The sequence below is a fragment of the Chiroxiphia lanceolata genome, chromosome 13 (genome assembly GCF_009829145.1).
Source record: "Chiroxiphia lanceolata isolate bChiLan1 chromosome 13, bChiLan1.pri, whole genome shotgun sequence".
NCBI lineage: Eukaryota > Metazoa > Chordata > Aves > Passeriformes > Pipridae > Chiroxiphia > Chiroxiphia lanceolata.
The window spans coordinates 165,633-180,928 of record NC_045649.1 but is presented as its reverse complement, the minus strand read 5'-3'; the positions used below and the strand labels follow the sequence as shown (position 1 = coordinate 180,928).

General features: G+C 37.6%; 1 protein-coding gene across 1 annotated transcript in view; it reads right to left on the bottom strand.

Moving 5' to 3' along the window:
• The window catches only part of NFATC3 (nuclear factor of activated T cells 3), a 66,229-nt gene that overhangs the window by 16,761 nt on the left and 34,172 nt on the right, over positions 1-15,296 (bottom strand). The window contains 7 exon segments of the mRNA XM_032701032.1: positions 2,477-2,504; positions 2,506-3,521; positions 5,329-5,455; positions 6,094-6,149; positions 6,960-7,100; positions 7,844-8,016; positions 8,677-8,876. Of these exon segments, the coding sequence (XP_032556923.1) occupies positions 2,477-2,504; positions 2,506-3,521; positions 5,329-5,455; positions 6,094-6,149; positions 6,960-7,100; positions 7,844-8,016; positions 8,677-8,876 (1,741 nt within the window).

Genomic DNA, 15,296 nt, shown 5'->3' with positions numbered 1-15,296 from the left:
AATTTTTTGTTTACTTTAAGACTACTGACTTAAATATATAAATCAGTAATCCAGACATGATTTAAAGAATTTCAGTTGGCTTTGTCTCAGTGTTTTGAGAGCTTTATTTGCCTTAATTGGTAACCCTTAAAAACCTATTTTCCAACTAAATATAGTTTCATGTTTGATGTATTAGTTGGGAGAACATACTGTATCAACATTCATTTATGTATGTAATTATGTTTGGATGTTTTTCTTTAATTGTTATAACATTATTGCAGAAAAACCTATTTGCCATTTGTGCCTGGCTCTATTGTATGGAAACTAAATTCAAATAGACATGAAAGAAAATATTTAAATTAATTTTAAAACCAGAGTAATACATTAGATATATTATTAAAAAACTGTTCTTGTCTAAACATGTTGCTGGGTTTTTTTCACTTTAAGCTGATTAAGCAGAGGAAGTATTCACTCATGTTGAGAGAACTGAGCAGCTCTTTAAGACTTTTGGAACAGCAGGTTTCAGACCAGACATCTGATTTGTATTTGCTGATTGAAAATGAAAAAAAGCCCCAAGCCCAACCCCCAGGCATGGCAAGAGCATGGAAGGGAAAGGCAGGGAATCTCTGCTTGCAAACCTATTGCTGCTGCCAAGTGCTATTTAGCATTTAAATCCACGTTCGATTTTCCATATAGGAAGAGTCTTGTTTAATCACCAGTTTTCAGAAATTCTTCAAATTTCTATAACAATCATTATTTAAAAAAGAAATTAATAAAGCTGTGGCCATTTGACTCACATGTACATTGATTATATTCTTCTAAACAATTAACAAGTGGCCATGCTTGGAGTGTGGCTATTACAGCTTTTCCTGTGCTTCGATGTCTTTGCCAGCACAGAAGCAACTCAGTAATGTCAGTCTGTTAAGCCATGGAAATAGTTTCTAAAAGCAACTAATATTTGTGATGTAGGGAAAAAAAAATGGCTTTCTTTTTACTGTGCATCCATTTTAATTTCTGAACAAGTATAAACAAACTGCCAAGATGCTCATAAATGCTAAACACTTCTGCTTACACTGTGAACAGTCTAACTACAGTATTTTGTTGTATTTTATTTATTTCTACATCTTTTGTTTGTGGGTGTGGAGGGAAGAAGGATGAGAAAAAAGTAGGTTCTAACCTGACATGTCCTGAAACACTAGATTTCTTTCTCACTCCTCTATACAGAAGTAGAAAATGCTACTTTTTTTGCTGCATATTGTTTCGCAAAGCCTTGCTCTCCTCTCCTCAGCAAGTCCTTGATAGAGTCAGTCTCTTTCTTCTTTTCTAAATAAAGTTAAGTTGATTGATAAACAGTGTTTCTAAAAAGAGAGCTTTGTTTAATTAAGGTGACCCCTGAAATGAAAGCCCAAGTATATTGGTTTCTCTCATTTTCTTCCAACTGTGCCCTGTCTTTGAAGGCATTTCCTACTAAATTTTGTTACTACTGTCAGGAGGTAACAATAGCAAGGCTGCATTTATGCAAGGAGCTGGGACTGACGTGTATTTAACAGATGGCCCGCACTTAAATCTTTATACTACTGCTGATGTAATTAAATAATTGCTAGGGATGGTTAAAAAAACCCCAAGCCACAACAGTAAAGGCTATTGGAGAAAAGATACACTAGTGAGATTCCCTTCATCAATACCAAACACATTTTACATGTCATTTAAGGCCAGGCCCTCTGTTCTTTCAGTCTTATTAGCGTGACATGTTCTATAATCACTTTGCATTAACACCTCCAATAGTCTGATGTTTGCAACTGGATATTTCTTCTTTTTTCACTTGGTTGGACAGGTTTTGTAAGTGACGCTTTCCAAGTATTTAAAGTACAGAACTTTTACAGCCTGCCTCTAGCACTGAAACGTCCTTGTTCTGTTCATGTTCAACAACTGAATTTCTCAAAAAGGTAGCCAGCATGGAGAAGCAAAACAGCCACTGTGAGCAGAGGTGCTGAATGATGGCAGTGTATCTACAGAAAGTCTGTGAGGAGACTAAGAGAGTGCCAAAATGCACGTGAGAGATTTTCAAAACACTAGCCTGCCCTTCAAACTGGGACAACTCCAAGAACTAAGAATCCAAACTACATCTATGCAACTTAGATATTTTGACTTTCACTGAAACATAGCAATGAGACAACCCGAAAAGGCTTCAAATCAATTCCTTGAATATAAGGTGTCAATGTGTAGGAGCTATCCTCGAGCCTTGTTTTATGACAAAACCAAATTCTATGGGCAAATTAGACCTAAAACACTTGAAACTGTATAACTACAAATTTACAGCTGATATAATTAGTTTTAAATAAGTTGTTGCTTTGGACACAAATATATGACTCCATTGTGATGATACAAATTTCCTTCCGTGAAGAGGATGTGCATTCTAACCAAACAACCCTCACACACACACTTTGCAGTTTCATGTAGATTATATCCCAGTATTAAAATATTATACCCCACTTACCATCATCTAGTGTGATGTCTTGTAGTCCCTATGGTTTGAAAATTCAGCTCTCGATCCTCAGGTTCGGGTTTAATGTTAATAGCTGCCCCATCGGGTGCAAACGGAGATGAGTCGCACACGGAGTGGTGCCCGAGGGGTGACACAGCGCTGAGAGCCCCAGGGCAGGGCTGGGGGCTGGGGGAGTGCTGGCCTGAGTGACTAGTGGTGGGGGGGAGGAGGTGGTGTCCCGAGCTCGGAGACTGGTAAGGCAGAGGCTGTAGCTGCGGGGAGGAAGGTCCAGACAGCGGCGAGTGGACCAATGGGTGGGAAGCTGTCGGGGACGGTGGATGAAGCGGATGCCGGATTTGTAGAATGGTATGGGACTTGCTGCAGCTGGGAGAAGACTGCCCAAGGGAGAGACCCATTGCAGAAGGGATGGAGCCCTGCCCAGTGCTTGGGCAGTGGTATCCCATTGATGGCAGGTGAGCAGATGACTCTCCTGAATGAGCTGAATGTGCCAGTGGGTGCCCTGCTGTACTTGATGTTGACACAGAACCTGGATTTGAAGAATGAAACTGCACTGGTGGTAGAGCTTGGCAGCCAAGATTTATCAAATGAGGTACAGCTGTGTCTTGAGGAAATGAAATAGCATCAAATCCTTGGCTGGAGGCAGAGTTCATAGGAAGACCAGACTGTCCATTGTACACGTTATTAGACTGCATAGGTGGGTAAGAAGGCCTCACAGAAGGTGCTGATGTTACCTGAAAAGACTGAACCACAGCAGGAGGCAAAACATGACACTCTTCACTTGGACTAAGGTTTCTACCTTGCATGTGTGGCAGGTGGGACACTGCCGAGGTCACCATTGCTGTATACGGTGCTTGAACAGGACACACAAGGCTCCTGGGTGACGTAGACAGCAAATTGTCATGTGGGTGCCCTTGCTCTGGTGAAGGCAGCTGAGTTCGGATCGAATGCAGGCCCTGGACGTTGCTTGTGTGGGGAAGGGCCAGAGATGGAACAGCAGACAGATCCACCTCATCTCTGTGCTCTTGCTTCATTATAACTAGAAAAAGTAAACAGTTTCACAATTCCAACCCATCTGTATCCTGGATAAATACACACCAATTGCTGTTTAACAACCACAATAGCACTGTTAGTGTCGTTGCTGCAATCTCCCTTCTTTTGATCTGTTTTCATCATCTTTGACTTCATGCCTGCTATATTAAACCACAGAAGCCAGAACAACTCTCCTAGCACGTATTCAGAGGTAGTTATCTTCCCTTCTAACACACCCTCCTAAGAAATGTATGTATTTAAAGACATTTGCAACCCAGTTAGAGAAAGTCCAGTATATCTAAAGGATGCACGCATCGCCAGAGGGACCAGGGGGCTGCTGCTGGGCACCACTGAAAACAGGCAGATGTGAGTTCAGTATCAGGCACTGGCAAAACACGAAGGAAATTTTTAGCAGGCTTCAAGCTTTCCTTCGCCTCTGATCACTATGACAGCTGAACTTCGGCAATACAGAAACTAGTTTGAGTAGTGCACGTTGTTTCAATTACAGCAGCTCTTTCAGCACATGCCTCAACTTCAGTGATGGCAACAACTGTTCTTATAATACAGAGTTACAAAATTACACACTTTCAGTTACAGGCTTGGGTTTTTTTAACTATTGATAGTCTCATGAAAAGATACTGTCTTAAGTAGTATAAAAATGTTAACACTTAACAGCTCAATTACTACTTTATAAAACACAGTTAACTAATATTGCAGTTCAATGAACTGTTACACATACATAGATAAATGGATTTTAAAGTGTTTGTGTAATAACAGCTGCAGTTACAATTAAAATTGCTTCTTATTTAGGTAATGTGTCATTACTTCATTCCACCATTTAAATACTTTAAATACAGATTTCTCAAACAAAAACATAGTTTAAGATGTGTAACTATCTTAGGAGCTGATTCTTAACAATAGTTGAAAATTACCAGAAATCTGGTAACAATTAGGCATACCAGACACCTAAAGTAATACTGCCTACATAACACATGAAGGTATGAAGGTAATTTAGAGAACAGCTTATTTTAAATTGTGCAAACTAATGGAAGTTGGGTTGTCAGCATATACACTGGCTTCAAGAAGTTTATATTATATCCATATCCGACTTTAAAGACTCCTTCAGATATCTGGCTTCAAGTGCTACCAAGCAGTGCTTAAGAGTCCCCACCATCACTGGTTCCCTGGGAATTCTGACTGCTCTAAATGGGTGCACAGTTCTTAAAGGAGAAGAAAGTGGCAGGCAAAGAAGCAGGCATTGCATGTCTCATAGCAACCACTTCCACATCCAAATAGGAGGGATTAAGATGTTTTAACTACACTTACAGTTAACATGTTCCGTTTTCACTTCTGGCTAAGTTACAAACTATCTTCTCTCAGTAAGCTGCAATGTGCCAGGATGGGGGAAAAAATATTTGATCTTCCTTGTATCTAACCTGAGGGGCTTTTTTGACATTTTAAAAGAGAAAAAACCCCCATAAACCTGTTCTTCTATGATCTCATTATTCTCCATGTCATCACCAGAGTTATTTAAAAAGCAGCTTCTGAGATTCATCATCATTCTCAAAGAAAAGCAGAATGCAAAAATTAATTCTCTAGAAAATGTAATGAAGAAATACCTGGCTGTAATCAAAGTACTGGAGCTTATTACTCTGTATTTCAGCTTTTTAATTATACAACCTTTAGAAGCTCTTTTATAGCCAATTCAAAGCTAACTTATGTACCTATCAAAGGGACACGACTGTCTGAGTTTCTTTCAAATGCCTACTTTAAAAGCAAAATAAAATACAACTTCTGTGTTTTTCATTTAATACCTGGTGTATAAGTAAAACGTTGAGACTGACTTTTTTTCCTCTTGCCATTGCAGAGATAAAACTGCACCTGAACTGCAGCTGTAATGGTTTTGTTATGGTATGGAGGAACTTCAAGTACGATGTTTGCCTACAGGAAAGTTGAAACAAAAAAGTTTTACGTATCAAATGCAAATGAAACTGCTAATAATTACAGAAAATCTAAAACACTTATTGCAAAATTAAAGCACCCTAATATTTTGAAATTGTCAAACTTCAAGTTAATGCACATTACATAATAAAACAGTACTATAAGCAAATTTTTATTTGGAGACTTTTTTCTTTTAAACGCAAGTGCTCTGAAGATAAATGCTTTAATTAAATAGACACATCATCTAAAGGATGCTTTGTTTATCTGCCAGAGCATAAAAAACCTCTAGCAGTCAAAGAATTGCATTTTGGATCATTAAGCTTTTAAGAAAAATTTTAATGCACTGGAAATAATTTGTCATCTTCGTAAAATTATCTTAAGTTTCCTTTTTTCAGTTTTCAAATTCCTTTTTCATTGCTTTCACAAAAAGCATGCTATTTCCAGTTCCTTCAAAGGGTCATCTTAATGGCTGCTTTACAGTGTTAAGCCAATTTAGAACTCTCCCACTGTCTGTCTGAATTAGCCAGTGATCTACTTACTTTACTAAATGAAGTCTAAATTTCAGAGCAACAATGAAAATGTGTATTTTCTCATTGAATAAAAATAAGCTTTCTAAAGTAAGAAAAGTTGTTTCTCACCCCTTGACACTTTTCCCTAATTATTTTCCCTTCTACCTCCCACTGAGGTCGTCCATCTGTTGAGAAAAATTTAGAAATAAATCAAGCAAAAAGCATTTTCTAATGCACTTCAATAATTAATCTTAAAATACTTAAATATTTATTATAAAACTGGATTTCTTTTCAGTCATAAAGAGGTCATATAAGCAGCAGACATATATTGTAAAAAAAGTGTAAAGTATAGAGATGCTTTATGAGTCTCAATACTACAACCATTGTAAGCTGACTGTTGTGCAGGATTCTGCATTTTAACCCAGTAGATTCCATACAGTAGATTGAATTCCAAAGGAGGCAGTGGGTATTGTTAAGTGTACAGAGTGCATTTACCCTATTTTTCTAAAACCTTTTGAAAAGTAGTTAAATTGCTTCTAACACTTGTGGTTATTCAAACATGCTGATGACTTAGGGGCTAAGTCACCACGCAAGAGATAACGTAAGCCACACCTTTGTGCCCCGACCCACAGGTTATATACATTTACCACAAACACCTTCCCCTGAACCCACAGACCCTGTAGTTCAATTGCTGGGCAAGTTGTCTGCATTGGGAGGGAATTAAATCACCTGGGGAACATCTTTCTGCTCTGACCTGGCATAACCCATATCCTTAACTGAGCACTCGACTCTCTCTCACTGGGGTTTGTACAGGGTAGCAGGAAAGCAGCAGCAGTATTTCTGTCAAAGCTGTTCAAGCACATCGATCAGTGCCCAAATGAAGTTTCAGATTACTATTCAGGACTTTTTTTTCTTTTTAAAACATCATTACTTCTTAAAATCAAACTCAGATAGTGGTTTTGGTTTCAAGAAAAAAACAGCAAGACAGTATTTACCTTGTCCTTTTTCAAAAAATATAATTTTGGATTCTGCAAGAAAATTGGATCCTGTCACCACCATTTCATGACCTCCATTTACTGAGCAACTATTGATGCTGTACTTCTCAATCTGAGGAAGCTCTTGAGCAGACCGCTGAGCTTTTAAAAATATTAAAAAAAAATTATTATGCACAGTTTCAATCATAATGACATTTATTTTGTGATTCTAACTTGAAGAATCAGGGGTGAAACTAAAATGACATCTATTTACATACACAATTCATATCTGTGTATGATTTATCTTTGTTTTAAAAATTATGTTTAAATTGCATAATTACAGAAAAGAAACACCAAAAAGCCATGAATCTCAACAGTTTCTATTTTTACAGCAAATGAAATTTTTAGTTTAGGAATACTAGTTTAAAAATTATTTTAGCATTTTCTAGACAAAATGAATTCTAGGAGAAACTGAGATTGTTTGAGGTCATATCTTGATTCTTTAGTGCTAGCATTAAACAAATGAACTCTCCAGAAGTTCAGCTGTTCACTAGATAATACTTTATAAAGACAAGTAACGGTATAGACCCTTGTAAATGAAACAGTTCTACCTGGAACGAACATTTTCTCTGAGATGAATCAGCTGCCCCTTCTCATACAAAGGAACTACTGAAGCTGCTACGTGACTGCACTATAAGGTATTTTTTACCCTAAATCTTCAGGCTACCACTTGGCAAGAACTGTCTTTATTTAAGATACCTCAACTTTTGATAATTGAGCTTTTACACACAATGCTTTTCACACTTGTTATATATAATTCTGGCAATAAATATTCTCAGAATGACAATACTACTGACACATGCAGAAACATGAGTATAAATTATGTATAGTTAAAGCAATCTTACAGCATTCAACAGGGATGGAAGCAGTCTGCAGAGATAAGACTTTTCCACTAGGCTGTGGGATGTGAACACGGAACACAAGTCGCACTCTGGTGTTCTTCCTTCCAATATCTGTCTCTCCTTTACGGAGCTCTATGTCTGAATTGCGAAGCTTCAAAATACCAGCACAATCGATACTACGGGATGGAGAGGATGGACAGATGGAGCAGAAGAGAAATGGAAGAAAATGAATCAAACTATTGACAAAATATAGACTGTAAGCCTTTCTTTTGTTAAAGAATGAAGTATGTTTTATTTTTTCCCCATGTTATGTTATTTTAAGTGTTATTTTAGATGTCTGAGATTAAAAGAACTGTTAGTGTGAAAATGACAGCAAGTACTCTGTTGAAACATTTTGTCTTGTAAACGTCTAACTGCTGCTTTTTTGAACCTTTAAAAGATTATTTGATATTGCACGTTGTCTAACCTTCCAAGTAAGTTATTTAATATAGTAAACATCATTTACACAGAGCAAGAGACCTATATTTAGTTCTGCCTTAGAAAGGACTAGGGAATGACAAAATCCCAGCTCCCATTCCACACAGCGGTCAGTTATTCATATGAGACACACTTACCTCAGTCAATTAACACATATGCATGAGAGCTTCCCTGCCTCTCTGCTCCTTTACTTCTGACTACCTAAACACTGGTATGTTTTAAGAGACGTGTCTATCTTAATCATGATCCACATTTGTGGAAAATATATTTTCCTATACGCCTTTTCTTTCACCTTTGCACAAATGAAGAAAAAAAAAAGACACATAGCAACCAAACAGCTGATTTATGGAGTGGTGTACCTGGCTGACATATTATTTTCGGGAAGAAGTGGAATTTCCAAAACTTTGGTGCTGGCAATGATTATCTCTTGACTGGCTGTCGCAACTGTTTTCCCAGTGATCCGGTGCACCTGGTAGAAGGCGTGAGGCCGCAGGTACCGATCGTCCGCTGTCCCGATGAACATTTGGAGGTTCACGGGCTTTTCACTGTAGCCCAGGAGCTGATGGAAAAACACATTAGTTGGCTTCTGCTGCATCTGTGTGTGCAATTCTTCAGCAATCAGAAAACTGAGTACAGGCATCTGCCCCCAAAGACAAGTACTGGCAACAGTTACCAGAACAAACGGATATTAAAATACCATTGTTACTATTTTAAAATCTTTCAAAGAGAATTGCTCTATCTACAGAATTTCAACATCAAAGCTATGTTATAGGTCTGTTTCTGATATAGTTTTTAATCAAAGTCTAATTATCAATTTTACTAAAGATCACCTAGATTCCAGAAATACTAAAATATTTTAGTTTTTCTACTATGAAATTGGAATAGCAACTTTTATTAAACATAAGAGGTTTCATGAATGCAAATGTATCATGTTAGGACTGAGAAAATGTAATTAATAGCTGGAAAATCACGTGTGGTGTATTTCTGGTAAAGAAAATATTTAAAACCTCCCAAATTTTGCAAATGTTGATTCATACATCTTTCCTTTTCTTAAATACACATCTAGCCACCAATACGTTCAGTTATCATAAAACAACCTCTTGCTTGAGCTAACAGCAGTAATTCTAGGCACAACACATTGAAACATCAGAAAAAATAATAAATTGACTCTAAAAGAAAAAGCTCATTTTACGATAGTACAATGGTAATATTATCCAGGAGATTTAAGAAAATGAGTGTAGCCAATAGTAATACCAAAGTTTCCTTTAGACACTGCAATTTTAAAACTGAAGCCCATAAAATGTTTCTTATAAATCCATTTTACTTCACCTTCCTGCAATTGGTAGATTGATGCATGCTGCAAGTTATATAATTTCTAAACTGCACTGGAGCAAATTTACGTTTCATTGACTTTGACATCAACTTATGTTCAAACCGGAGGCAGGGCCAGACAGTCATTCTTTAAACGTGGTTTTGTCATGTCAATATTTTTGTCTCTAGGGAGAGTTATTTGGTCACACAACAATATTATCCAAGCTCTTTACAGAACTAACACTTAAAAACCAAACAAAACATGTCAATTTAACCTACTCAGAAGAGTAATTTAACGCCAGTAGTCAGCAGCCCAACAGCCCAAAGCACACCCATATCAGCAATCAGAAGCCCCACTGCTGGTGCACTACTCCTGGCAGGAAGTTTTATGGACCAAATGAATGCCTGCTTTATATATTCAAGTTATGGCTTCAACAGCACCTACCAGACCTATCACTTTTATTAGAGCTTTCTCAATCAAAAACAGAAATTTAGTTTCCAACAGAAATCTGGAAAGTCTTTGTCAAATATGTAAGATCTTTTTGTTCTCCCTGGACTTCTCAGTACAAATACTGCTAAATCCAGCTAAAAAACACCCAACAAACCAAACCAAAATAACCCTTCTGACACTGAGTGGAGGCAGTCTATATTATCAGAGTTGCTTCCTATGTAAAGAAATGTGATAAACAAGCACTTATAAATGTTGCAGTAGATATAAAGAATCTCCTGTGGCCATCAGTGTACCGACAGGTTTCTCTCCATTCATCTGTAACTACAGGAACACAACTGGACCACAAGGAACTTTCCTCTTAGTGTTGTGATGAGAGTGGATCACAGAGACTGTTACATCAGTGAAATACATACACGTGCACAAGTTCCGTTTTATACTTGATGCAGGACTCCAATGTCTTTCCAAAAGATTTTTTTGTTAAATATCAAAGGAATATTTTTAATATTTTCTATTAGTCTGAATTATTTTAGGACATGTATTAGTTTAGCATTTACAGCAGCCATCTTTCACAAGTTCTCAACACTGTGACTCCATCAGCCATTTTCCTCAGAGTTAAAATTAAATCTTAACACAATGGAATCCAGCCTAGATGTGACGTTAGTGTGTTCACTCTAATACTGGGAATTATAAAAATTACAAGCCAGACCTATTCAAAATTTTGACTAAGTTCCAAATGCGGTCACTGTGACAAAGCTAATTTCCAATTAAGGCTATTTTCCCCTTCCCAAACAATGGTCTGTACACAGCAGTTCTAGAGATACTGGTGATATGAAAGATAAGGAGGGGTGGTAGGGATACTCGTAAAAACTAAGCTGGTCTGTCTACAGTCCATGGAGAAAACATCTTCTACAGAAGCCTACACAGAGCAGGAGTTTAATTTAGGGAAGTGAAACATTCCCTGTGCCAGCAGTTGCACTGTTATTGCCTGAGGGACTCTGTGGCCATATACATTGGAGTTGCTCAAAGCCATGTCTAACACTAGTTTTCCCTCCGTGATTCTTGACCCTCTGTGCTCATCCTGAAATCCCATTATGGAATACAGGGCCTGGTTTATGCAAAGCATGTTCTGGGAAAGGCAAGTCCGACACAAAATGCCCACTCCACCACAGATTAGTTATATATCAATAGGTTACCATGTGCATTTGCTGTAGGATGCTCTTGTGATACCAGCTTGTGTGCTTGAGTCATACAGCATGGCAGTACATCTCTGTATCAAAGTAGACATTTGAAACTATTTTACTACAGTTTCAGAAGAAGTAAAAACCCCACAAGACCCACACACTATCACCTTCAGTCAATTTTCTTCTGCTTTATATATTAAATTAAATGAAAAACAAGATGCCCCAAGAAGACTACAAGGAAAATACCGTAATGCAACAGGATACACTTTTATAGTAATTTAGAAGAAATTGATGCATTTCATAATTCCGAAGCATATAAATATGGCACCCCAAAAATTATCTGTAATAACATCAGGACAAACCCCTGAAAATTTCATATATACTTAAGAGCCATGCTAGTGCAAACCAGTCCCAAAACAAATAGAAAGCCAACAAGGCCTCCCCTGAACTAGGTCAATCAGATGCTTCCATTATAGCTTTGTCTCAAATAAATTGCTATAAAGGATCTGCAATGATGTCCTCTTAAAGGTATTGGAACATACATAAATACGGTTAGGTAGAGAGTAGTAACACATTGGCAAGGTAGCAGAGACTTCAAAAATGTATATTTTGCATTGCTGATAATTTATTGCATTTATTCAAGGTTTAAAATAAAAAGAGAAAAAACATTGTAAAGCCATAAATATAAACAATGTGTGCAATACATGTGGCAACTAAATAAGCTAGGGGTGGGGAAGAAGAGAACAACCCCTATTTCCCACAGCAGAGAGTATAATTCAGGGCCTGATTGCAGTAACAGGGCCACATTAAAGGGAAACACATCCCAGCCTTAAGCAAGCAATGAACAGGTTGCACAGTGTCCTCGTGTTCCCAACAGCCCTATTTACAGCAAAAAGCCAGTAAGCCTAATTGGCTATGGATGCTACTGAGACAACCTGATGTGCTAGTGAAACTCGGGGAGCTAGAGAGACTGTCAAAAACATGTGGATAAAAACCCCTCAACCTTTATTATACAAATTTGTGCTTTAGAGTTAACATTTTCCCATAAAATTTTGTTTAATAAGCAAGTTGACAACTCCATGCATGCCATGGATTCTGCAAAAGTAAATCAAAGATTTACAGTGTCTGTAATCAAAGATAAGAGTCTGTGGGGGCCAATGAGCCAAAGCTTCAGTAGGAAATGATCTGCTAGCTCATGGAGAGGATGCCCTGCACATCCCATGTAGTGTCTATTACATAATCACTCAAAGGCCATAGTGAAACCAACACACTGTGTAGCACAACAGAATTAAAGACAGCCCATGTCACACCACTCCTGAGAAGACAATGCTGGATTATTCTATTAACGCACCTGGAAGTTCCCCCACTATATCTAACTACAGGTGAATTCAGCAGTCTGCTGAAGGGTATCAAAGTGTTCTGAAATCCATTCTATGGCTAATCCTGGTGAGAGCAAGCCTTGGATGTCTCTCCCTGTGCAAAACCTGTACAAAATGAGTAAAGCAGAACTTTCTGCCCACCACACTTGGTCCCTGCTGGAGACTGAATCATTATAGGATCTGAACTACCTTCTGTCTCCTAGGAATGGTGTCATCTCTCCTCCAAAAGAAAAATCATATTTGGAGTCTGAATTGCCATTATTGATGCAATACCTGTCTTGTGAATAACAAAGAAGACTTACTACCCCAAATCAACTTCAAATCAGGAAAAATTACATATTTTGGAATTTAAAATGCATTCCTTTTATATACAATTTTGTTCTCATTCAAAAAAATGTTGATTGTTCTTAATTTCATTGATAGTAGGGTTATTGCCTTGTCTGCTTTATGCACAATTCTATATGTTAAACAACCCAAACAGTCAGTAGAACAAAATTCCTAATTGTTTTTCAATGAAAATACCTACATAATTAACTTGAAAGAACATACACTATGCTTTGTTCAAATACATAATGAAGACATGGTATCCAAACCTTTATTTTACCTTAGTAAAGAACACACAATACACACAAATAAGAACACAGTGTCTTTGTACAGACTATAGGTATTTCAATAAAAGCATTTTACAACCTACTGGCAAGTGCTGTAGAATCACCACGATGCAGATGTGTTACAGTAAGTCACTACAGTACCAGCATGCCCCGGATTCAGTCACGGGTCACTTACAGATGGACAGGAACTTGAACTACTGCTCGAGCCCTAGGCAGACTTTCAGGTACACCTTCCAGCATTTACTCCATTAACATGCAGTCCCAGACCTGCTCACTACAAACAAAAGTTACTAATTTCACTTTAAAAAAAAGATAAACCACTTTCCCAGGAGCAGCAGTGTGCTGTAACAACCAGTAAGTTACTGCACAGTGTCACTACTGACCTCTAGAAACCCTGCTCTGTAACAGAATCCTGATCCACCACCCACTGCTCTTCTGAGGAAACTCAGCCAAGTTGTTTTTGTGTTTCTATATCGTTTCCATAGCAAAGGTCAGTGCCTGCGTAAGTTAAACTAAAGCAGGAAGGCTAAAGACTGAAGGTCACTACAGGATAAGCCAGAAGGGCTTCGTGCCAAAGCGCTTCCAGCCGTATTACTACACTGCACACAGGAAACCCAGGCATGGCTATACCGAGTTTATAGCTTTTACCCAGGAACTACAAAGATGGTCAGTTAATGAGAGAACTTTTGGATCATCCAGAAGTTGTACTTTAAATGGTAAAACCATTTCTACGTTCTTAATGCACACATGGAAAATCTTTTTAAAATGTGTAACACTAGATAGTATACACATTGATTTGATCACTGAAGACAGCAGCATTTAAACTTAGAATTTTGTGGCAGAGGTGCGAATCTTTTCCTTGCTGAGAAAAGCAGAGAGGTCACATTAATTAAGAGGCATCGACCTGGAAAAAATAAGTTAGCACTTTTCCAAATTACACAGAGATTATACTGGGACCATATTTGGCACACATGTCATTGGTTCCATACTCCTATCTAAAGGAAACCTTGCAACACATGAAAAACTTGTAAGAAGACTCTTTATAGTCTCTAATACTTGAAAGTGCTACCTCTTCACCCCATCTTCTTTTTTTTAATTAAGAAGGTTCTGTCCATGTTTTTCATTTATTGTTGCAGGTCAAGTATCACCAATCTCTATTCAGGTGTAAAAGCTATTTATCCAGATGTCATTTTGTAAGACATGAAACAAAACTTGAGAAAAATATCCAACAGAAAATATATATTTCACAGTAACCAGATACTTACCAGACAACACTGGTATACTTGGAAATAGTCTGTTTTTCTGAATCAAAGCATCTTCAGTTTATTTACAAAAAGCCAAACACCTAATAGTGTCACTGAATCCAGAACTGATGTCAGGGTTTCATATGCCTACACTTTCAGTCTTAGAATTGAAGGGAAAACATGGAACTGGGGAGGGGAGGTGGGGGTGGTAGGGTAAAAATAATTTCAATAGCTAAGTTTTATGCTCAGCAATCAAGTAATACTGTGATACCAATAACATTCAGACAGTGTCAAAACCTATTTGATTGTATTTTTAAATCAATTTTCCTGCAAAACTTTCCAGCATATATTAGGAAAATGCCATGCTTAATCAAACTTTTACTGAGGCTTACTACTCAAAAGTTTTTTCTTTCATGCGGCTTTTCTTGCTTGCTAATTGAAGATGAAGATTTAATCAACACTTTAGTGCTCCTTCCTCTTTGTGCAATTAATTCACTGCTTATGGCATTACTGGATTGGTAAACTAGGCTGATTAGAAAGAAAGCTTTTACATACAAATAGGCCTCCCTAAAATAGGGCATAGTCTTGAAATACAGGGCATGTCAGGGGTAAAGTTTGGGATACTCAAGTCTTTCGTTTACCAAAGTTAACAATCTACCTTCACCGAATGCACCAGTAACTACATAAAAATCCTCAGTTCAAACATGAACAGGGAAGGAAACACAGAGCTGTGTTAAGAACTACAAGCACTTACTAAACATTTATTTCAGATGGAGATGTCCTAGGCTTTTCAACACCTTGA